General features: G+C 31.0%; 3 protein-coding genes and 1 long non-coding RNA gene across 11 annotated transcripts; 2 read left to right on the forward strand and 2 right to left on the reverse strand.

The window, feature by feature from the left end:
• Positions 1-792: 792 nt before the first annotated feature.
• LOC112214162 lies at positions 793-11,131 on the forward strand. Of its 5 annotated transcripts, none has more exons than XR_004460837.1 (5): positions 794-1,527; positions 7,768-8,193; positions 8,466-10,561; positions 10,816-11,010; positions 11,096-11,131. It is a non-coding gene; the product is annotated as an uncharacterized LOC112214162 (long non-coding RNA). The 5 variants fall into 5 exon arrangements; XR_004460838.1 differs by having other exon boundaries at positions 8,466-8,718; positions 8,980-11,010; XR_004460835.1 differs by having other exon boundaries at positions 793-1,527; positions 8,374-11,010.
• A 4,403-nt stretch (positions 11,132-15,534) lies between these two features.
• Positions 15,535-20,235, reverse strand: LOC100747515 (solute carrier family 12 member 9). Its single transcript, XM_003485988.4, has 10 exons — positions 19,911-20,235; positions 19,422-19,701; positions 19,184-19,318; positions 18,552-18,889; positions 18,282-18,495; positions 17,928-18,197; positions 17,639-17,846; positions 16,769-17,557; positions 16,264-16,692; positions 15,535-16,171 (listed from the first exon to the last, which is right to left on the reverse strand). Exons 2-10 carry the CDS (start codon positions 19,687-19,689, stop codon positions 15,973-15,975), a joined length of 2,850 nt encoding a protein of 949 aa, XP_003486036.1. The 5' UTR covers positions 19,690-19,701; positions 19,911-20,235; the 3' UTR covers positions 15,535-15,972.
• Positions 20,236-20,579: 344 nt separating this feature from the next.
• Positions 20,580-22,342, forward strand: LOC100747632 (enoyl-[acyl-carrier-protein] reductase, mitochondrial). 2 transcript variants are annotated; one of them, XM_003485989.4, is made up of 5 exons: positions 20,580-20,921; positions 20,995-21,231; positions 21,479-21,700; positions 21,760-21,990; positions 22,072-22,342. In XM_003485989.4, the coding sequence occupies exons 1-5, from the start codon at positions 20,730-20,732 to the stop codon at positions 22,300-22,302; spliced, it is 1,113 nt and encodes a 370-aa protein (XP_003486037.1). In that variant the 5' UTR covers positions 20,580-20,729; the 3' UTR covers positions 22,303-22,342. The 2 variants fall into 2 exon arrangements, with proteins under 2 accessions (XP_003486037.1, XP_024228483.1); XM_024372715.2 differs by having other exon boundaries at positions 20,734-20,921; positions 20,976-21,231.
• A 283-nt stretch (positions 22,343-22,625) lies between these two features.
• On the reverse strand, positions 22,626-24,437 carry LOC100747754 (protein OSCP1-like). Of its 3 annotated transcripts, none has more exons than XM_003485990.3 (4): positions 23,949-24,437; positions 23,510-23,829; positions 23,133-23,410; positions 22,626-23,065 (listed from the first exon to the last, which is right to left on the reverse strand). In XM_003485990.3, exons 1-4 carry the CDS (start codon positions 24,058-24,060, stop codon positions 22,693-22,695), a joined length of 1,083 nt encoding a protein of 360 aa, XP_003486038.1. In that variant the 5' UTR covers positions 24,061-24,437; the 3' UTR covers positions 22,626-22,692. The 3 variants fall into 3 exon arrangements, with proteins under 3 accessions (XP_003486038.1, XP_033174296.1, XP_033174295.1); XM_033318405.1 differs by having other exon boundaries at positions 23,916-24,044; XM_033318404.1 differs by having other exon boundaries at positions 23,925-24,004.
• Positions 24,438-24,539: the final 102 nt, after the last annotated feature.

Genomic DNA, 24,539 nt, shown 5'->3' on the forward strand with positions numbered 1-24,539 from the left:
TCTAAAGGATCGGTCCATCCCTAATTCCTCTGGTACTACGTCTTCGACCAACTACTTTATTGAATTGAGAAAATTTCAGATTATATATCAAAGAAGAAATAGAAGGATGGGGTTAATAAATAAGTGAGATGGCACTGAGGATCTAAGAAGTGTATAAAGAAAGGAAAAGAGAAAACGAGAATAAAACGTATGCTGGCCCTGTTTTTCGTTCTTCCTTCTCCGTCTCGGCATTAAACGGCTCGACTTTCTTTCGATACGAAATGCTCAAAAACTGTGAACGGTGCAATTACACCTTTGGTAGTTTGAGAATTTTCGTCCATACTTTTCTACCAAGATACTCTTAAATGAAATACAAAAAATAATCAAAGCAGAGAAAGAACGGAGAAAGACCATCAAACAGAACTCACTTAAATGTGTAATTAAATCAATGAATTTGACAAAGAAATTTATATTAGTTCATTCCAAGTGCAAAACAATCGGCCTACGTAAAAACAAAATTAGTAATTACATTGGTCAGCAATCAAAATATGCATATCATGAATGAAAAATATAATAATAATTTATAAAGTACCATTATTGTTCTACAACTGCACATCGATGAGCGATGTAACAAAAATGGTCCGCGTTAATCACTTACAATAATTATCGTTAGTTAATTAACGAAATGCGTTAGCGTCTGACAACGAGCAATTTAGACCGTTTTGTTTCCAAGCGCATTACTTATTCTCATCAAAATTCTATTAGTTCGCGCAGTCGACGCGTTCGAGAAATTACACTGCCACGTACCATTTGGTAATCTTCCCTCTCGTTAACTAATTACGGAACAATTAGCATATAGTCTAAGACATCTTTTTTTGCAGGTGATTAACCACCGTCAAACGCGGACAGATCCCTGTACGAAGGTTAATGATTGTTGCACTCAGTCTGTGTAAATGAAAAGTTTGTTCTGCGTGACGGATAATTTAATAAATTCAAAAGTTTCGAAATTACGGCGTTCATAACCATGGATACCGAGCAATTCCATTAATGACGGACACTGCAGTCCGTAATATAGTATCTTCCAACAAAAAAATTGAACTTCCAGACTGCGAGCCAACGTGCTTTTATGCGATGACGTTCCTTTAATTAATTTAAAAGTTATTTCAATATTAATTTATTAATTGAGCTACTTCTTAATTAGGCGTATCTTTAATTACAAAATTAAAATTGATGGATGGTAATCACATTTAATTAGGTCATATTTTATCTTTCATTATATAAGTGATGATATTGTAGTATCATAGATAAATGGCCTAAAAAATATCGGGTAAACCATAAACAATATTACGAGAAGGCCTAAGTGTTGTTAGGCCAAAAGGGCTTGGCAGTTTTTACTGGGTGGTCGTCACCTGAAGAGTCGAGTGGGGGAGTTGTGAGTTGAAAGTCAAGTGGTGAAGAATTGAGTTGAGATAGTTGTGAGTTGACAGTCGAGTGGTGAGGAGTCGAGAGTTGAGTTGCCGAATTGTTAAGCGTTGTAAACTATTAGTTGTGAGTTGTGAATTAACTATTTAGTTGTTATTTATAGCACGTCTTAGTTCTAACACATTACTGTATTTAGTTCACGTTAAATAACCATCGTTTCCTGTTTAATCCATTGTAAATAGATCTATCAATCAATAAACTTATCATATAGGATAGAAATCATTGGAAACTCTAATTTCTAATATTTCTAAATAAATAAAAAATCCTATAATATCATGTATTTTGACAAAAATGAACCGATCCATTAAAAATTGAACCACCGTAATCGATAAAATTATTGACAGAAACAAGATAATAACAACGCATGTAACGAATTGACAGGTTAAATTCGTGCAACAATTGCCTCGATTTGTCGAATATTTGAACAATCTTTCGTTATAATCATTTTCATGTCATCGCTTTCACATTTTCCAGCACGCAAATCATTTTTTTGCATTTATAAAAGTGTTTGGAAAGTTAAACAGAAAACACTCTAAATAAGATAAAATAGACAACCTAAAAATGTTGGTCACAGTATTAGTACGAAAAATCATGTTAATCAGGAGACACGAAGCAAATGAGGAATAAGATTGTATCGGTGGGAGTTGGTAAAGAACGACTTGTAATTGACCTCGAAAGCCAGCAGCATCCGCGAGATACTCATCACGGCATCGATTATACTTATATGTAACGTCACTTTGCATTATGAAGTGCAGGCCGTGACCGTATTTTTGTACTCCTCTCCGAAAGAAGGAAGCTGGAAACTGCGGAAGACAATGAAGCAGCTGTACGCTGTAAAATCTACTGCCTTGAAAACGCAGTTTGAATTTAAGCGATTACTTGGTGGATAAAGCCAGGAAACTTTCTTACACCATGAAACTTCTTATTCATGCCTAATCTCGATGTCTGTTACTTTATTACTTTCATTCGCATGTACAGTGCGGCTCGTCTCTTCAAACTCCATTAACTTCTACCCTGCCCACGATATTGCTGCGTTCTTCCTTGAAAAAATATTTTTATATCTACATACATAGGGGTACGTAAATATGTATTATCGATTGGTTAAAGTTTTACGCAACGTTTACAGTTAGTAATGTCAGATAACGTGACCGCAGTAATCCGCATTATTACTGCTCATTGATCGATTACAGCCTATACATGTAAGTGGACTTCTTGAAATGCTAAATTCTATCAAAATTATCGCATTTCCACTTTTATATACTTGTTACGAAAAAAATTGGAGACAGCAAGAAATTTCTTTTAAATGATTATTATAATACTGTTATAAAATATTCTCCATTTTAAATCTCCCATAACGAATGGTTCATTCTTAAGTCAGTAGAAATTGGAACCTCATCAACACGTTCGAATTCTCATACTGTAAATGCTGTCAAGAGAAGAAAACAGCCCTCATCATCATTTATCAATGTTGTGGTGCATTAACATTGACAAATGCATTAAAATGTTTATGATCGATCGTCTTATAACTTGGCAAAAGCCACAAGGCGTATCTTAAACATCAAATTTTTGTCGAGAGAAAATAAAATACTCTCCGTTTCATCTACAGACTTTATTCCCACGCAATCAATCTCATATATAAATAGATAAATAAACATATATAATGTTAATTTTAAATTCAATTAATTCCGCGTGTTAACTTCTCCGGCGTAATTAGGTATATGCTCCTGTCTACGAATGTTGTAAATATAAGCAATGATTTTGATCGCAGTACATTTAATATTTTGTCAAATTTAATTACACGCATTATTGAATGAACACGATTGTTGATTAATCTCTAACAATTTTTAAGAAAATCTAAAATCTTTTGATATTGCTATTCTTTCACTATGATTTACATATTAATAGTTCCTGTCAATGTTTTGATGCGAAAATTTCAATTTGGGAAACAATTACGTACATGTTAAAGGCCGATTACAGGCCTTCTTTAACAACATGTATATTTGATTTATATATTTAAATAATTATGTTATGAAATAAGATACGAAGTAAAGCATCTAATAATATCAAAGACTGCATTAAAACTAGAGAGTAGACTAAAAAGCATAAAAAATAGGATGATTCTTTTTTGTTTTTTACTTTCTTTCTCTCTCTTTTGTCTGAATAACCAGCATTCAGAGCTGAACCGCCCCTTTAGAATCGCATTATGATTTAGTGGCGCACCCGCCAATGCTTACGTTCGATAGAATCCATCGTCCCTTTCCATTAATTCCCTTTTCACCAACTTAGTAAGAAAGAAGATGCGGCATACCTAACTGCATCGAAAGAAAAATTCTTATAAAATATGCAATCCAGTTTCAAAACTTCTACAATTACTAAATCCCCCCTCCCCCCTCCAAAAAAATACTGTAAGTGTGCAGTGTGTTATAACAACTTTATTCGTATCAGCTGTCTCCATTATTTTGGATAATAAGCAGAAACATTAGGTAGAGAAGGATATACATAAAATCTTCTTTTTCTTGTTCACTTTTTGAATGAAATATGTGAAATATCCAATTTTTCCGGCTAAATGTTTTTACTCTAAACGTTAAGTTATTCTAACTTATTATTTATTCTGCGAATTAAAAATTTCTTATTGAAACTTTATGATTAATTATGATACTACATGAAAATTTTTTTAATATCAAGATATCCGCTTGCCAGCATCAAACACTAGCAAACAAGCTAGAGAGAATAATTATATAAATTTTGAACCACCGACCAGAGGTGTTCCGAAATACTTTTTTTTACTGATCTCAACTACAAATAAGCACACAAGGCAAGCTTTAACTTCGAAAGAAAGTTTGACCAGTAATAAATCAGACAGTTTGAATTTCCACGAATCTACCATGGGTATCTCTATGAGCAATCAGTGTCGTATAAACATTATTCAAGTGCTCCGTTGGTTCAAAGCGGTGATGCAAGAAGACGAGATATTCCAGATGAAGGAGCGAAACCCTTACTCGAAACTTACAAAGATTGTTCATCACCTGATAACAGAATCTGAATACGAAAGACGAAGAATGCGGAAAGAAAAGGTTAAAGAAACATAGATTAGAACGTACGCGCGGTACGTGCAAAAATAAATATAGGTAAATAAAAATAATCTCCAAATTTTGCAACTATAAAAGTTATTATTCTTTCAAGGCGGATTTGCATGAATCCTTAATAAGAGATTAAAGTTTCTTATATCACAGAACTGTCGGAAGGAGCAACGTTTCCCACGTTACCGATAATAATTACAGTTCCAATATTATGTCATATCCTTTCTGTCATATTTTTCCACGGCGCGAATACACCCTTTATGTGCATGTATATTGCCTTCTTGTAAACATCCATATTTTAGAAACTCGTATTGCATACACAATAGCCGTCGTTACTGTAAATCTAATACCGATCGATTAATCAAAGTACGCGTTTTTATCCATCGATAAATTTATCTTTACGCTAATATCAAAATTAAGGCTTACAAATTTTTTGTTAATATTCTCTGCAATTATTTTTCTTATTAAACTCTAAATCACCTTAATATAACTCTAAAAGAATCACTATATTCTCTACATAGACGCATTCCCCTGATTTATTCTTCTTTCCTTCTATCATTCTTCTATCTTTCCGTTTTACAATGTCAAAATATCTCGAATCCATATTCCTGGGTAATCTTATCAACCTCATAAAGTGTTTATATCGCGTTTGTATTATACGATCGATCAAACGCAACTATCTGCACGTCGCGTCTTGAAAGCGACTTCGCCATCCCATTTCGTTAACATTTTTACTGGTTGCAGCAACAGCAAGACTATTTCATCCTTCCCTCTAGAAATTCCGCGAACACAGGCAGCTACAGCAGCGGATGCCAACCTTTTCTACGTTTTACTCATACGTTTTCATCGCCGTATCTCGCCAGGACTGCGCACGCTTCCGATTTTTTCTATCGGTGGCTCTAACCGTACATCCTCTCGTTTCCGGCTGCTCGTAGATCAACGAATACTGGATTCCATTGCTAGCTCTGTTACGACATCGCGTGCATCGGCCTGATCTAACACACTTCAAAGCTACACCCTCGTGTACTCTATACGTACTTACTACGTGAATACTTTGACTAGAAATTCACAATCTGCTCGGTGGTTGGGTTGATTTATACCGAAGAACGGATGTACATGAGAGTATCAAACGTACAAGAACCGTGTACACCGGATGCGTATTTCAGAGAACGAAAAGGTGACAGAATGCCCGGAAGGATAAAATACGCGAAAAGATAGGAAAGGGTGGTTTTATTAATATTTTTACGAGCTCGTAAATTGCGTAGTAAGCCTTCCTAGAAAACTTTCCTGTGCGACAAGAGTGATGTTTGATCACGCTGTTTTCCCGATGACTATATTTCAAGTAGTAGGAGTCAGCAACTGGTCAGACGCGGAGCGCGTAATGATTATTGTATTCATTATACCTATATGATAAATACGTTTTAAATCATTTCACTTCTATTCAATTCGTAATATGTTTCCATCGATTTTTTATTTTTATTTTTGAAATTATTTATGCACCAGATAGATATACATTAAAAACGTACTGTGACATGCCGTCAGATAACTTAAGTATCAAATTGTTCAAATAAAAAGAGAATTTTTCAGCTAAAAGAGAGAATTTCCATATTTAGCCATTCCACGTATAATCTCCTTTTCAACCGACCCTTCTTTCTCTCAAAATAAAAATTCCAGAATTAATGTAATACCGTCAAGCGATACGACATTTTAGATATTTTGATTCTATTATTTCGAACGTAAACTTTGTAACCGATATATTGATTTTTCGAAGAATCATATTAAAGCAAATATAATGAACAGAAGCAACGTAACGCTAGGTAAAACCCGAGGCATTTTTGTTTGGCTTCCGTGCCATTGCTTTTCCAACCGCACCGCTGTACATCGTATGTAACGCGAAAATATGTATGCACCTACGTTCGCTATATTTCTGTATGTTTTGAAACCGAGCTACCAGTCGCTGGCATTATTCGGTTTCCATGGATTACTGTGAATTGGGTGAAAGTGCGGGTAAGATTCGAATACCGCGATGCAGATGGAATACGCGCAACTCGCGCGCTCTCCTCTTAACAACCACCTGCCAAAAGAGGTTTATCGTGTTTCAAAAGTCAGTTTAGGAATACAAAACGAAAAGATATGTGCAGCTACCATTGTACCGTACCTTTGTATTATTCATCTTATTTTAAACTTCGTAAATACGGCTCCCAAAGGAGCGGAGCTGTTCGCACTTTCCAACTTAAGAAACTGTAATAAAATTCCCTGCTTTCCCTTCTTATATACTCTGCTCCTATTTGAATAATTTTCAGTTTCTGTTTACCGTTGTATATCTTGATCTAGAATTCTTGCTCGTAGAAGAAAATCTTTCCCATTTACACGAATAAACAAATGCATAGGTATATAAATCACACCGTATCGTATGTAGTACTTTGCAAAAATCTTACTCTTTACATAGAAAACGATTACCAATGATTACATACTAACTGAATATAGTACACAAAAGATTCAACAGAAGTTATAATTTCATAAAATAATAATGCTGTTACGTCATAGTAGAACGATAGCTATAATCTAACAATTTTAAGTGAAACATTTTAAAACAGATTCGCGACCGCACGAAGCATGTAAGTGCAACGCGTTGATGCGTTAATGAAGTTATTACTTCTGCCTCGTGTAACTAGTTTACCGTGCACTGTGATTCTGCTGACACAGCCAATTATCGAGAGTTGCAATTATACCGAATCGATAATTTCAACCAGCCCACGATTCAGTGGCGCTTCCTGAAACGTAAAGTTCCCAGTTCGACCGGAAGTTCTGCTCGGTTCTGAAACCTAAGTTGACCCCTCACTTTCTACCCGTCACGTCGACGCCAACTTTTGGTCACAGTGTAATTAAAGCGAATAAGTCGATGTCACGATTACCACATCTGTCTTTCTGGAAAGATCGTGTCGCACGGTACATTTTATTAGAAATTCCCATTCTGATACACTTTCAACCGGTTAAATTATTTAAATTCCAGTTGAGTTTGAATTCGTACCTTTGAACAAACATAATTTTTATATACGTGAAAAGATACAGCTAAACCAAACCATACTCGTTACATATCCTATATACTATTTTTATAATGCAAATACACGAAACGTCTCTAAGAAATACAATAACGTACAAGATTTTTACGTTTTTTAATGAACCTATGGTATAACACAACAGGAAAACGATTTTATTTTTTCAGTAAAATCGTAGACGCGAGACAAATAGAAAGGTGGAATATAAAACGGAGTGAACGGCAAAATTTGATGGGGAAATTTTACGACATGGATGACGCTTTGAATCGTGGCAGAGATATACGGCAACAATGTCGGTATCGACAACCGCGAAACTTTGTGAAGCCGGCATGCAAAATGACCAACAAAATTGCTTTAATCTCGCCCCTTTCTTTTTCCTTTACCGAAACACGCTGCGATACAGCAACTAAGTTTTTAGTTCCCTCTATGAGCTACTGAGCACATTCGTTCACTCAAGACAAAAGAGTTTCAAGGCGTATCATTGAAAGATAAAGCGGCGTGCCACGCTGAAAAGGGAGCCACACATGAAACGAAAGAATGGCACTTTGCACAGCAAAATGGGACGAGTACGAGACCATGAATATTTCCAGTAGGTATTTCCATTTCCTAAGTGAAGATACGTCCTTGGAATGTTGAGATACGATAAAAATATTTATGCAACGGCTTCCGTTAAACAATTCTACATGTATTTCTGTATTATTAACATTTAAATTAGACAGTAAGTTATTAAATTCATTTATTTAAATTATTATTAAATATATTAAATATTTTAGGAGATATTTAGAATCATATTAAAAAAGAGTTATTAGATCCCCCGAAAAATTTGTAACATTTTTAACAATGAATATATTTCGGTATTTGGTAGGGTTGGTTTGGTAGGATTTATCACGAATTTCTACTACATATCGAAATTCTAAGTTTGGAAAAATACCAGTTCTGTTTCGAAAGAGGAACTGAAATCGATTAACGTTAGCCATTTAAACCATTCAATCGAATATTTGTGAAAAATAATTGGTAATTGGTCATGGAATAATTCGGTGGTACGCAAATGTTTCGAAGCAACGACGAACTATGTAAACGATTCAAAGTATATCGTTCTGAGCCGAAGTCTTGATCAGGTAAATTGGGGTTAGGTTGGTGTCCATTCCGGATTTTGGAAACTTACCATTAAAAACACTGAAACTTAAAATTGTCTGAAGTTCGTTATACGTATAATAATAAAAATATGTAATATTATGGTTTAATGAATATGTAAGTAAGAATTAGTTCTTAATTGTAATAAGTCAGGTGTAAGTATCTTTTAACAAATAAGTCTCACAAATATTTCCTATTATTTTTTTCAAAATTAAATTATTATATACGCATGATTTTACTGCAAGTTCTACACCGTGTCTGCTCCGAAACGTTTATGGAAAGATGAAGGATTCAAATAAGATACTGAATGAAGAAGTTTAGTCGAATTTATGACCTTAATCAAAACTATTTAACTTGCTTTTGATGCAGTTATAACAAAAACGTGGAAGTTATTAATGATTCAGGAGAAAATTGGTATGTACTAATACACAGAAGCAGAACTTTCTAGTGAAGATCAAGAACCTCATAAATTGCGAATAAAGTTAATTGGGCGGAAAACTGCGTCCTACAATTGGCTCTTAAGAAATTGCTGAATGCTTTGTCTGATTCATTATGCGAGAATTTAATATCTCTTTAGATATATTCTATATATAAAGAACCTTCATGATTATAAAAACCATCACCATTTCATTAAAAGTAAATCAAAAACCGAAAAATGTATATAATTCGCTTCTCTACATCACATAAAATATTCCTCTTTTGTTTAAAATAAAATTTTAACAAAATTAAAACCAACGACTGGAATGAAACTGAAACTCGCTAACGTTAAAATAATTAACTTTAATACCATATTTTTATCTTTCTACACGCACGCACAAATACATAAATATGTACCTACACTGAATATTATTATTCAACGCACACTTTTATACATCTACAAACGTATGACGTACATTCTCGTAAAAGCGGAAACCCACGTTTGTATCTACACCTCTATGCGCATACATATCCTTAAATAGTAGTCAAGCCGATCCTCAAGAGTTCATTATAAACGCCAGCCAACCAACCGACCTTTCCTCTTAACTCGGAAACTCACTTTACCACAGCCATATAGGCGCTACTTCGCGATTTTCTGAATTACTAAATAAAAAAAAGTCATTTAATTTCGCGTGTAAAATTTACAGACAGACTCGTTGAAATGCCCCGGCTACGCTAGCAAACTATCCCTAATTTCAAGAATCATTTGCTCATTTTTTTTTCAACTTACTCCTGAATTTCATATAACCTGGTTAAAGCATTGTGGAATATTAATCAATTAATGGGAAATGGAAAATTAATGGAAAATATCAAGAAATGTTTAAAAGTTAATCAAACATTTGAACATATGAGTTTTCACATAAGAAATGAAATATGTATCTTGTAAAATATTGATTTTTCAATGACTATTCACGAATGACGGTGATTTTTCCTAATCTCCTAATCTCGTTTAAAAGAGGTAGCTTAGCTAAGTTGATAGAATTATCATGTATACATATTTATAATAATTTGCAAACCTTACAGATTTAGACGAGCGTATGCATTTCAGAATGTGTTGTGGGACACACATGAATGAGCTCAAGAGGGAGGAAGTATATATTTAAATTGAAGTAAAATAAGTATCCGTGAAGCGGTACACATATTTATGTTGCGATAAAAAATATCGCTGTTGAAACGACCGTGCAACGCGCTTTTTTTATAAATAAATGTTATAGAGAGGATATAGATGCTTGGGTTGAAATTAAAGGTTTATGGGGAAATAAATCTAAACTAAGTGGGACAGTTTTTTGGGAATTAAATGCATCGCCTTTTATAACATCCTATGACATACGTATAATGTTTATTAGCATTGTAGGTAATAAAAATTTGTGTCCGAAGTGAGCATATTTTAAATAGATGAATTTTCGCATAGCATAATATGTATCAAGAAAAAGTTCTTTACAAATTAATGGGCAAAAATATACAATATGTAATTATTACTCGGTAAGCATAAAACAATATATAGCGCACAGAAACTTCGCTAACGAGTCTCCTCGCAGAAATTTATTATAATTACGTAGGAGAGTTGGAAACGCCTGTTTCTGATGTATAGAACTTCATTTTAGGTCCATTAAAGGATGGCATGGAAACGGAATTACGAAAGTGTCGTTTTTGTTACCATATTGCACCGAAAACTTTTTCCATTAATATTACGAACCCTTATATTGTACTCTATGCCAATAAATCGACCCTCGTGAACAAATTTAGGGGATGCCCAAACAATAAATGGGGTGGTGCAAAAGCAAATACAAGTGATCTTTGTGAATATAGTGCATGATAGCATGACTACGGTCTACAGTATGTTTTCAGGATTGCAATAACAATGAATTATTACTGTAATTTAAGTTCTGCCACCAGCTACATAGTGATGCTGTGTCTGTGTGAAAAAATATTCGTTTCGATATGTGCATCGTTGATTTGGATATACATATTGTACATTACAATGAAATATCAAGAAACATATTTGTCGTACGAATCAACATAATTTATCAAAGAATATCATCAATTTTCGATTCTATTAAAATATACATCTGTTATTTATGTTTCATTAGATTCTTGTATAATAAATTTTATCTGAAGATAAATGATATCAATAAGTACGTGTGTATTTACTCCCCTCTTTTAATTTTATTAGTCAATTATACCAATTAATATGAGGTGTTGCATAATCATCGGTATTTTTTCTTTCCGCGTAATATTATACATAATTTATCTCGCATTTATCCATTTGATTAATTTTACCATATTCGAAATGTACATGCAATCTAGAGTTTCCAAATATGAATCTTTGCTTCTGAATAAATTTTTAACTTCCTGTTTCAACTTCTCCTAGTGAATTTCGATGATACAGAATCATATTCTAATTCGAATATGTACATATATTTCCCTCCATAAGTATTAAGATATTTATGAAAAATTAGGTAAGTAAAAGATCATCGAACCTTTTGCAGTATCATGCAAATTTTGTAAATAAGCTTCCACTTCTTGGTCAAAGGCTAAACTAAACTGCTAGTAGCTAATAGTGATAGTAACAGTATTACAAGTATTACATTCACTGTTGTAGATTCAGTATTACAGTCACTATTTACGGATCTTTTATTATTTGGCAGACGAAGGAAAAATATGATAAATAGTATATAGAAATACAAAATAATAAATATGAAATATCAAATTATCTAGGGAAATATCATGGAATATCAAATTATACATTGCTTTTAATTAAATTGTACGTAAATAAGGAAATACTGATATAAACATATGAAAAGTTGGACGAAAGGGAAAAGAGATAAATTTATGTTTGCAATGAATGTTTGTCGTGTAGAGAGAAATTGTAACGTTAAAACCGATCGTCGAAAATAACACGGGGAGAACGACGAACGGTATACTATACTGTTACTGGTACTTAAAACATTCACGACATACACGTGTAATTCCAACTACTAACTAATGTAACTAATACTAAAAATGGCTTCTCGTAATAGTTACGATGAAACGCTGCTTCGTTATAAGATTTATAATTCACACTATGATAGAATTCTCTGTCATGTGTGGAATTATTATCAATGTGCATGATACATTACATTATATTTTATATCGTGAAATTTAGCGTCGATAGATGCTTTTCGATATTTGTTAATATTTACATTGTATATTCTTTGTAAAACAATTCGCTCTCTTGCGTTTCGATTTAATCGAGCGAAAGAGTATCGAATGATGGTATTTTGAAGGCACTGCCAATCATGTATCTTGTTGATTGATTTGGGATACACTTAATGACAATGTTTTTTGGATACCTTTCAATCAAAAGTGATTAATCAACCACTAAATTCTAACATTTGGCAACAAGTTTAGACAACGATTAATTGATAATTATACATATATCTATTGATACAACATAGAAAATCTTCCACGTCTCTAGCAGAAATTGAATTCGATGTAAATTAAATCTTCGAGTAGAAATATTTAAGATATTACAATTTCAATTCACCAAATATAATCTCTACATGGCAATTATAATCACAATTTGCTTGACAAATACTAACCATCATTATTCATTTATGAATGCACAAGACTATATTGTTGGTATATGGAACATCTACAGAACATGCCACTGCATCAGTTTGCATTATAATAAAACCGTATTTACAGCTACCTACGAGGTACCAAATATTTCGAAGGATACCGTAATACCGACGGCTCTGATACTGAGTCGATATTAGTCAGCATTAAACAAAACGTGACAAATATAGTACAGACTAACATCGTTGTGCGAATCGAAGGGACGAACGAAACGAGGGGTAAAGTACAGTAGGGAATCCATGGTGATAATTAATTCCATGTCGCTGACATATGGTGCTCACGGGGATGCTATTTCGAATTACCATACGTAAGCTATATTGTTCAGAGCAGCGGATGGCTGCGAGCTGTCGCTACCAGACAACGCGTTTAATTGACTGAGTTAATTTGAACTAAACAATGATTAAAACTGAGACTGGACTCGGCGGTTTGTTGCGCGTGATATATATGCAGAATGATTCATCATTCTCCATCATAGCGTTTCCCAATTTTTCCCAAGTCGCGAGATCTTCTTTTATATCAGTCAAACATCCAAATCACCTGCTATTTTTCCTTTGCATTTGCATAACAAGGCATTTCGCTTCCTTCCATTTATCAAAAAATAATGTTACGCCGCCTTCCTATTCCATTTGTACGATCTAACGGAGAAAATCGCGTTTATTGCAATTACTGAACGCTCTTATTTTCATTTATGTTTACCAACCGAAAAGAATTGGTGTGAACGTCGACGTTGAAAGTATCATTGTGTTAACATGTGTTACACGATTTATTATATCTATTAACAATACACGGAACAAATAAAAAGGGCAAGATCATTTTGAGATATCGAGATTCTATGAAAAACTAATGTACAACAGAAATGGAATATTTGTCCGATTAAACTTGCAAATCAACAATATATCTTGAATTAAACTCATTTACGTATTATCGATTGCTGCTTATATTTAATGTGTCGAAATGTACCTATATAAAGATTTATACATAGGTCTTTTGAAATGGAAATATAGTAACAAATAGAGAATTCAAATTTAAAACTGATGCTCGTTAACTTTGATTACCGACATTTTTGGAAGGAAATATACCAAAAATTCAAGTGATCTATTACATGATCTTCTACTGTTCCCAAATAAGAATCATTCAGTTCCAGGAAAATAAACAAATCTTTTTATAATTCCTGATAAACGGATACTGTATTTTAGTTTCTTAGCCTCGAAATTTGCATACTTTTTCTCAGAAACAAGTATCTAAAAAACTATTTGAATAAATATTTATTTTACGAACTTGCTTTCTTCAATAAAAAAATGTATCAAAATCTAATCTGTTTAAGCTGCTTCAAAGCCAGGTAATATATGGTGTTAATGATATTAAAAAATCGTTATCAATTAGTGGAAACTATAACAACATTTATATGTAAAGTACGTTGTTATATAGATAAATTACGTAAATGCATTGACAATGCGTTATGCAAATGGTTAACGAGTTTGACTTGTTTAATAAATAGCAACAATTGATTACTATATGATCAATACGTGAACATCAACAATAATGATTAGCATTTTGCAACAACCCTTAATTAGTTCTATTTGTATTTACTAATGTTATCGTCATTTAACTATAACGCTCCAAATATACAAATAAATCGATATAAACATGAGATTATTGAAAAATACATACAAATACTATAAATTTAGAAAAAAGTGTATTCAGAGGGATTTTCGTACGAAAAATCATTCTTCCATTCTTAAAACGAGCAGTTTTAAAAGAATTTATTCTCCAAACTAGTCATACTCAACCTACGGTCACTAAAGCTTTTATATAGGATCCATAACATTCACGTTCATTGTCAGGTACTTTTTTAAATAGTGAGAAAAAGGAAAGAGAAAGAAACACATGTAAAGAAAACGAAGGAACAAAGAAAAGAAGTTATGCAATATATAATGATAGATTTAGGATATCAACTTATATCAATAAATGCTACATTTCTCCCATATGACTGCAGAATGTACACATATTGTGAATAAAACCAATTTAAGAATTATTAAAACTTTATTAAAGCCATTATCCTCTTTACGCTTACCTTTTTGAACCTTGTACATATATCCTAACTAATAAATAATAAATTTAATAATTATCTATTTAACTTCTTTCACCTCTAATAACTGAGGATGGTTTTCACTTATGCCTAATATGATTCCATCGAGGTATTTGGAAAGAGCTCAAGTGTGCAATGATCTCTTGGTAATCTCTTAAAACTCGGTTCACTCGTAATGATTTAAAATTTAAGACAATAATGTAATAATCAATATAATTAAGTTCAAATAATATATACATTTCTAACTTAACACATACTTCAGATACACTACTACCACTATTAACTCTAGTCATTGTCTTGAACAATTGCTCAAATTAGTTAGTTGCACATATAGCCTAGTTATGAATAAACACATTGCAATAAAGACAATTGTACTAGAATTACAAAATAATTCAGTTAAAAATTTAAAGATTAAGTAGTGATTTTTGTAATTTCGCTACTACTATATTAGATTATGATGAATGTCATCTCAACTTTTAAAAATTTCATACAACAAAAAATAGTTATCGAATCGATCATTTAATTGAGTATCATTAATGAGCATGTATAAAATTTTAATTAATTCATAAAGTGTACATAGAAGTGATACTTAGTTTATTTTACGTCTGATCTTACTAATGTTATTTTATTGCATTTATTTTAATATCAGGTGCAGTACAAAAAATTTGTATAGAAATATGTAGTTCCATATATGAATATGATAAGATATCAGCATACGGATTTATTAGTAAAGACGTATTACAATATTTAAAAAATATTTATATTTGAAGATTCTCTTATAGAATAAATTCGTTATCACAGCAATAATCTATATTCGTTACGAGATTTTCTTATTGTAATAAGAACGCATTATTATTGCTGAAATACTCACAATCGTTAGTTTGTAAAAAGAAACATTTTTGGTATTTGAGAATTTTTTTAAATCTCGTAATTTTTCCAAAAACATAGCATATATAAAAATTATAACTTAAGGTCATATAAATTATTCGTTAAATAATACTTTTCTGTATAGAAATTACACAATAAGAATTTCTATTCCTATATTTACATATTATTATAGTGTTGTCGATGTAACAGCACTCACACCGTGTACTAATACTATGGGTGGTAAATCTGCTGTTAATTCTGTTAACAGTTGGAGATACTGACGATATAAAGTATTTTCATCCCATGTATTTGATATTGGAGGTGCAGGTAAATATATAAATATTGTAGCAGTTTGTGAAGAATGTTGTCTAATTAATTGATTCACACTGTAAAATAAAATGAATATAATAAAAAAACAGTTATTTACAAAATCGTTAAGTATCAGACATTAAATAAAATATGTATTTGGACAAGATACCTCAAAATATAAGCACGTGAAACATTACTTAAGATATCGTTACTTTCAGTACTCGATTCATATTGACTTTCCACTGCCGAATCAATGAGAGAATGGCCCTTTAACCCACTTATTTGCGTACCCCAATTAGGAATTTGTTTAATAGATGCCGATATTCTCAACATATTTAATAATTTTCTTATACGAAGTTCGTTAGAAACTCGAGGAAATTCGCTAATCGAATTATGTGAATCTGAGACGCTCAAACTTGCATTATTATCTGAAACTTCACAATGAAATACCCTGAGATGTAGATTTTTCCATATTGGTACCATATTAATAATACATGCAAGTTGCAACATAAATAATGATGTTGTATCAAATGGATCTTGATCTGTTGGTTGGAAAAAATTCACAGGCCATACATCTATATATTTTAAAGAAGAATTCCTAAAACACAATATTAAAAAATTATATAACGATATAAATTAATCATATATTAATGAAAAATTAATCATGTGCTTACTTAGTTATTTGTAATTTGTTTAATGTATGAAAATTTCGACATAAACACAAATTTTTTTTCATCTTTAACACATCTGAACACATTCCTACATATTGTATTGGATCCAGATTTTTTTCTGCATTTGTATGTCTTAAAGGAAACGCAGTACTGTTTGGTAAGGTTGAAACGTTCTCAAATATATCAGTCGCATACTGTGAATTCTTGAAGAAATCTATCGATGCTTCTTCGTCATAAAAACCAAGAACAATTGTATTTGGTTTCATAGCTCCCATTCCCGATATCCTAATTAAGTGATGTAGTCCCTCGCGTACAGTTTTCGTAACTGTTAGTTCGACAAATGCCTTTACTTTCATATGATCAACTAAACTTAACCAATGTGGATACTCTTCTATAGTGGGATCGATATTCTGGCCCAAAAATTCTCCAACTTTTATGTGTCCTATTACGTACAGTCCTCCTTTTTTCAAGTCATTTACAAAATCTATAAGTGGACATGCTGATCGTGGAGATGCTACCATTAGCAGTATTTGTGGTCGCCAAAATTTTACATGATCTTTACGTGAATCTAACATTAATAAGTACTTTCGAACTTGATGAAATATCAGTGCTTGAGATATGCTTCCCCAAGGAGCATTTTTACTTGGCGAAAATAAATGCAACACAATGATTAAAATTAGGCAAAGTATTATACTGCTGGAAGCATAAATACTATTTATAACAAACATCATTATTAATGTACCGAGAAGACCAATTGTAGCCGTATGCCATGTAAAATAATTAAACGTTGGTCTGTAAAAGATATACAAGCATTATAATTACTTTGTATACCTAAAAGTATTCAAAATTAGGTAAATTCAAAATAAAAGATACCTAAAATTTGGTGCACTTGCAAGTTCAAGACCAAGACAGGCTAAATTAGTAGCCAAATAGCTTAACAAGAACAACACTGAATTAAGCTGAGCAATGATATTCAAAGAACCTATTAGTAAAATTATTTGAACTAAAGTCCATGAAGTTAAAACTGCAGCAATTGGATTTCCTTTCCATGTTCCTTGTATTATAAAATTTAAACCAGAACCTATAAATATGAAACGCACAAAATGTAGACAAAATAAATAAATAAAGAAATTTATAAAAACTTTATATTTTGATCACTCACCAAATACATTATCTTTTGCTAGAGCTTCCAAAACTCTACTTGACCCTATCAAATTACTTAAACCAGCGCTAAATGTTGCTGTTAATATACCAACTGCCACGAATGGTGGCCAAATATTAATTGGCATCATATACATAAAATCATTTTGCAATAAAAATTGACTTGTACTTGCAGCTGTAAGAATAGATAGAAGAATATAACATATAAATGTAAATAATACTGCTGACAAAGTTCCACGTGGAATGTTTCTCCCTGGATTTTTCAATTCACCTATATATAAATAATTATTATATATTAAAACTTGAAACATGAATAAAAATAAAAACTATTTTGATTAATAATCTTTTTAAGTACCACTCATATTAGCACCAGCCATTATACCAGTAACGCCACTGAATAATACACCAAAAACACTTGCAAAATCAGTCATTGTTCCTTTACTTGAATAATCTGCACTATAATTTGAGTAAAGATTCCTTATAAGAGTAGATGACAGCAATCCTGTATAAGTGCCATTAACATGTTCTGTTACATTTTGAACCAGCATATTTGCATTTGGAATTGGTATCTGTAATAAAAGACAAATCACGTTTCTGATCATTTTTGTGCTCTCCACAACATTACCTCCATATATCCCTTGGCCAAAAAACTGATAAAAACACTTATTAGACAGACACATACAACAGCCAAAATTGCAACACTAGTTTTTGCAAACATTGCAGCTCCTATTAGACATACTACTAAATTGGCAGTATTTAATATAGAACAATATAAAAATCTCCACCATCCACCATCTGGTATCAGTGCACTTTTACCAACTAAATAACCAGATGGCCCAAAACTTTCTATCAAACCTTCCGCACATCCAGAAATGCAAAGAGCACTCGAAACAATATTAGCCATAAAAAATAATGTACCAATAGAACCACCAAATTCTGGTCCAAGTGTACGACTAATCATAACTGTACAATAATTAGTAGGAAAAACTTGTATAAAATATATTTAAAATTCCAGAATATCTTATAATTTTCATTGCAAATTTGCTTCCAAAAGAAAATATATGTATGATAAAAATTTTATATATTATAATTTTTTGATATATGAATATATTTTGATATATAATAATTCTAATATATCAATAATTTATATATTAAAAACATAAGGTAGTAACTGATATCTTATCTTTAAATAACAGATGGATTTTATGTGTAACAGATTATTAATTGTTGAAAATAACAAAATTTAAATAAGGATACAATAAGCACCACCTCCTTCAACTGCTCCATTTGTTGAAATTGCGCATACAGATGCTACAGTAAATAACAAAATTCCATATGCAATTATGAATTGTATCAAAGTGACAAGTAATCCAGCATTGCCTACGATATATCCTACAATGTAAAGTTTATTTGCATGATGATGTATATTTAGTTTCATCATTGAAATTATACAGACTCAACACAATATCTTGAATTACTTCTGTAAAATTCGTACCCATGCGTATAAAAATTAAGGCACTGAACATCGATAATGTAACAGGACTGAATACACCAGCAAATGTTCCCAAAGTCCGGCTACTATCCGCATTCAAACTACCAAATTCTACGTATCCATCTCCTTCTGCCTGTTGTACTCGTCCATATTTAAAGAAATTGCTTAATCTATATAGAACACCTCTTCCATGGATTAGAGGAGCTTTTTCACTACTGATCTTGACATGTACAGGTTCATTGTTTGTAGAACCTACTTCTGAAGCCATCATTTTTCTAATTTCCTAAATCAATAATTTGCAAAAAAACATATATAATAATCTTCATAATACTTTAATTATTACATTCACTTTAGGAATTGATTAATAATAAAAAAATATATAGACTCGTCATTCATTTATTTCATTAAAACTTTCAACAGTAAACTTGACTATGTAGAAAACTATTGTGATATAATGAGAACAGTCTAAGTAAATTTTATTTAACGATTTACCTTGAAATTATATTAATCCACTTAGTTCTTTTATGTACATAACAATGTATAAAACTATTGTTACATGCAATAAAGCCAGAATCTTATGATGTCATCTATTGAAATGACAAATCGTAACTGTACAAATTGTAACAATTCGAGATTATTAAGCTCATGTCAAAATGTACTAATTACAACTGTTTTCTTATCTATTGAAACCACCTTTTAAGATTAAAAAATTATCGTGTTTTTATTCTTTTTCTCCTTTTTGTTTTTCTTTCTTAATATTGTAAAAATTCCCTATCTACTCATGAAATTTCTTAATTCACGCTTGGTATTACTGATAGTACAACCAGGCACAACTCCCTGATACAATTTACCCTCTGCTACAATCACTAATATTTTAATATAACTTTATAATCACAAAACAGGAACATTTAACAAAAATATGTCAAATAAGTGCTGAAAATTATTCAAACTATATAAGCTCTTTGTATCTAAATAATCCAAATATTATTTTTAAAATATATATAAATATATAACAATAACAAAACAACAATACCCAGAAATTTTGTTAATAAATTGATAAATATAAACGATAATTAATCATTCAATTAATAATTAAACTGAATAAATTTGTTTTAACACATGTAACGCTTATAATAATATATTATATATGTAAATTAAAATCCTATATTAATGTATCTAGATAGACATATGTTTATAGCTGATTATAATAATCCACTGCATCATCTATCAATTGTTATTGACATTATTTAAAAGAATAATTCAAAAAAAACATTTGAATAAATATCATTAGGTATCATATAGAACACTAAAATGGTCATATACATGAGAAGCTTAGTTTCACCGTTATCACGATCAATTGTTACAAATTTTATGTCGTTTCGTAAAATGACTGCTAGTGTTAAAACAGATTCTGTAAAATCTTTATTTTATAAAGAATATGGAGAACCTGTAGATGTTTTACACGTTACAACACAATCTATTAATCAACCAGAAAATAATCAGGTAATTCAGTTAAAATGATTTTTAACTTTTTTTTTAATGCATTTTAATAAAAAGTTATTTATTGTTAATAAAGGTTTCTGTCAAATGGTTGTTAGCTCCTGTTAATCCAGCAGACATAAATACAATACAGGGTAAATATCCAAGTAAACCGCCTTTACCAGCTATTCCAGGGAATGAAGGAGTTGGTGAAATAATAGCTATTGGATCTAATGTAAAATATTTAAATATTGGAGATAGAGTTATACCAAATGGCACGCATTTAGGAACATGGAGAACGCATGCAAATTATACTGTGGAAGAACTTCTGAAGGTATATAATCTGCTTTCAGGTAATAAGGTTTGTATATATTAGGTTGTCCCAAAATTCTTTTTTGTTTTATAAAGAAATAATAGATGCACAACATTTTTTGTTTTATATTCATCATATATAATTTAATAAAATAATATAAAACAAAAAATGTTGTGCATCTATTATTTTCTTATAAAACAAAAAAGAATTTTGGGACAACCTAATATTTATCACAATAGCTCAAAATTGATATATTTTAAAATCTTAGGTTCCAAAAGAAGTTGGCGTTGTGGAAGCTAGTATGTTAAATGTAAATCCATGTACTGCGTACAGAATGCTTAAAGATTTTGTGAAATTAAAACCTGGTGATACTGTAATTCAAAATGGTGGGAATTCAGCTGTTGGACAGATGATTATTCAACTATGTAAAATATGGAATTACAAATCTGTTAGTGTTATAAGGGACAGACCTAATATAGAAGAATTAAAGGTATAAAAACAGTTAAAAAATTAAATTTTTATTTCCATTGATTAATAAAAACTGTGTAGAATTACTTGACGAGCTTGGGTGCAGATGAAATTCTTACTGAAGATGAAATAAGGAAGACTCAGATTTTTAAAACTAAAAAGTTACCTTCACCAAAATTAGCTCTTAATTGTATATGCGGGCAAAATGCATTAGAAGTTCTAAGACATTTAGCACATGGAGGTATTATGGTAACTTATGGTGGTATGTCCAGAGAACCTTTAACAGTTCCAACGTCTGCACTTATTTTTAAAGTATATTGATTAAAATTTGTAAAGTAATGTACAGTATAATTAAGTAAGTAATGTTTGTTAATGATCTTAAAAATTAAATAGGATATAACATTAAAAGGATTTTGGATGACAGCATGGACAAAGGTAAATATGAATTCCAAAGAGCGTGAAAAGATGTTTAGCGAATTAGGAGCATTATTCAAGGATAAGAGATTAAAAGCTCCACCACATAAGTTAGTTCCATTTTGTCAGTATCAAGAAGCTGTTATTAATGCACTCCATACTGATGGTCGAACTGGAGTGAAATATATTTTGGATATGACTAAGCTATAAAGTAAACTCTCTTTTAGATTATAACTTAGTTTTGAGAACATTGCATTTCTTCTATCTTTAGTACCTTTTATATGAACTAAAAATAATTATATTTATTATTGTGCAAGAGACATTAATGTTTATGTGATACATATTTTGTAGTGCACTTTTAAATAAAATTTTAATGCAGAGTAATGTTAATTATAATTCATAATATAAAATGTTTATAAAAATACGATTTTTTATATATTACACAAACTGGAATATTGCTGTTCTATGTAAAAAGATGTATTAATTAATTTGTGCAAGACGAAATATTTATATATATGAATGTAAATAACAAATTAAAGAAAATTTTTATTTATTTTATTAATTATCATGGCGTAATCGAAAAAATAAGTTTAAATAATATTATTCTGTTTTGTCTAAAAGTTCTAACAAATTCATGCTGTATTTTATGTCTTCATGATCATCTTTAAAAAGATCTGTACGTATAATATCAAGTTTCGTTTTATAATCTTCATTAAATTTCGTTTTTTCATATTTTGTAATTGTAACGTCATTCTGACTGTCCTCCTTAGAATCGGACTCGCATTCTATATTTGTATTATCATTATCTTCAGTTGAAAATAAATTCAAAGTAAAAGGTCGTTTGTACAAAGTTTCTTCAGTTCCCAGTTGAACAGCTAACATACCAAGTTCTGCTTTTGTACCACATTCTTTAACGTAATTATGATTTTCTTGTTCAGAAGTTAGTTTCGATATGCCATACAACATCGAATACCTGTATAATATGCTTCTTATATGTTTCTATCTTTGAAAAATTTGGTAATTTCATATTTGACACTTACATATTTTTGCCCAGTATTGTACCTCGTTCACCAAAAAGATTAAAAGAACCATCACAGTAAGTTTTCAAATCTATATCAGATAGTCTTGTACCAGAAAGGCGAGTTTTATTTTCTTTATATTTTTCATTGTATTTATGGTAGATTGAATTAAAGCTACCATCATCATTTTGTAATCCAAGTCTAAGAAGTATAGATACTTTCACGGAATAATACTCTAATTCTTTCAAACAATCATTTCTGGCATTCCAAACTTCTTCAAAAGTTAATGTACCATAAAACTAGAATTATCAGTAAATCGTTTTTAGAAATTCAACATAATCAATAATAATGATAATGATAATCATATCAATAATTTAATCAATGAGTAAAATGCTTACATCGATTACCATTTGGTGTACTAATCCAATACATTGTTGAGCATTTGGATTGCTAACCATGTCACGCATTGCATCTGTATGGTTTAATGTTAACAATACAATTTCTACAGGACCAGTAGCTGCAGTTAACTGATATTTAACCATCATGATCATTAGATCGAACAGTTTATTCATACTACTTTTATCAAGTTTCATTATTGATGATAATACAACACATTCTAAAGTAGGTCGTAAAAGAGATATCTTAGTCAAAGATTTTTCCTCAAATACAGAAGACAGCATTTTAGGATTAAGTAAAGCAGCAGTTACCTCGTCTAACACTGTATATAAATAGAAAAAGACATTTTAAAATTAATCAAAATATATAAAAAAATACACAATTATTTAATATAAATTAGCAGCATACAATGTATACTCTTTTGTATAGTATTAAACTAGCCTTGTATAATTTTATCAACACTTATCCTTTGTGCCTTCAATCTTTGTCGCAAAACATATAACATTTCACCACCCATGTTTAAATAAAGTATTGGTGTTGCATATAATGACATTTTTTCCTACTTTCACTTCCACTTTCAAAAATAGAGTACTTTTATGGTTTTAGTACTTACACGTAGTTTACGGATAGCGTCGTCTTAGCGACAGAAATGTACATAAAATTAATCGACGTAATATATTTAAATGAGACTGCGCGATATTTTCTATTTTATAGTTGTGAACAATTATCCTTTTAGAAGTAAGTACATTGCATTTTGCTTCAAATTGTATATTTCAATCCATTTAATAACTAAATGAAAAAATGATTTTGCGAAAATCAATACATAGTTACCTTCGTAACTAATTTATTTTGTAAAACATTAATATTTTAACTGCAATAAGTCAATTATAACTGTATATATTGATTAAGAAAATTTGTTATAATAAATAACTGGTTCTCTTAAAAAAAACTTAATATTTATCGAATAATGAATTACTAAGTAACAATGTTAACTTTTTCTTTCCAGTTTAAAAGTTTGACAGTAATAAAAGA

This window comes from Bombus impatiens, unplaced genomic scaffold (genome assembly GCF_000188095.3).
Source record: "Bombus impatiens unplaced genomic scaffold, BIMP_2.2 scf_0095, whole genome shotgun sequence".
Classification (NCBI taxonomy): Eukaryota; Metazoa; Arthropoda; class Insecta; order Hymenoptera; family Apidae; genus Bombus; species Bombus impatiens.

Bases quoted from the DNA above. Each gene is read 5' to 3' on its own strand.
- LOC100747515 (XM_003485988.4), bottom strand. From the start codon at position 19,689: ATGATGGCTTCAGAAGTAGGTTCTACAAACAATGAACCTGTACATGTC. The intron at 18,496-18,551 runs GTAATGTTGTGG...CTTTTATTACAG, and splicing joins TGGCCAAGGGATATATGGAG to ATACCAATTCCAAATGCAAA. The intron at 16,172-16,263 runs GTATCTTGTCCA...TTTATTTTACAG, and splicing joins TCACGTGCTTATATTTTGAG to TGTGAATCAATTAATTAGAC.
- LOC100747632 (XM_003485989.4), top strand. From the start codon at position 20,730: ATGGTCATATACATGAGAAGCTTAGTTTCACCGTTATCACGATCAATT. The intron at 20,922-20,994 runs GTAATTCAGTTA...TTGTTAATAAAG, and splicing joins ATCAACCAGAAAATAATCAG to GTTTCTGTCAAATGGTTGTT. The intron at 21,232-21,478 runs GTATATAATCTG...TTAAAATCTTAG, and splicing joins CTGTGGAAGAACTTCTGAAG to GTTCCAAAAGAAGTTGGCGT.
- LOC100747754 (XM_003485990.3), bottom strand. From the start codon at position 24,060: ATGTCATTATATGCAACACCAATACTTTATTTAAACATGGGTGGTGAA. The intron at 23,830-23,948 runs GCTAGTTTAATA...ATTTATATACAG, and splicing joins TGTTGATAAAATTATACAAG to TGTTAGACGAGGTAACTGCT. The intron at 23,411-23,509 runs GTAAGCATTTTA...TGATAATTCTAG, and splicing joins TACACCAAATGGTAATCGAT to TTTTATGGTACATTAACTTT.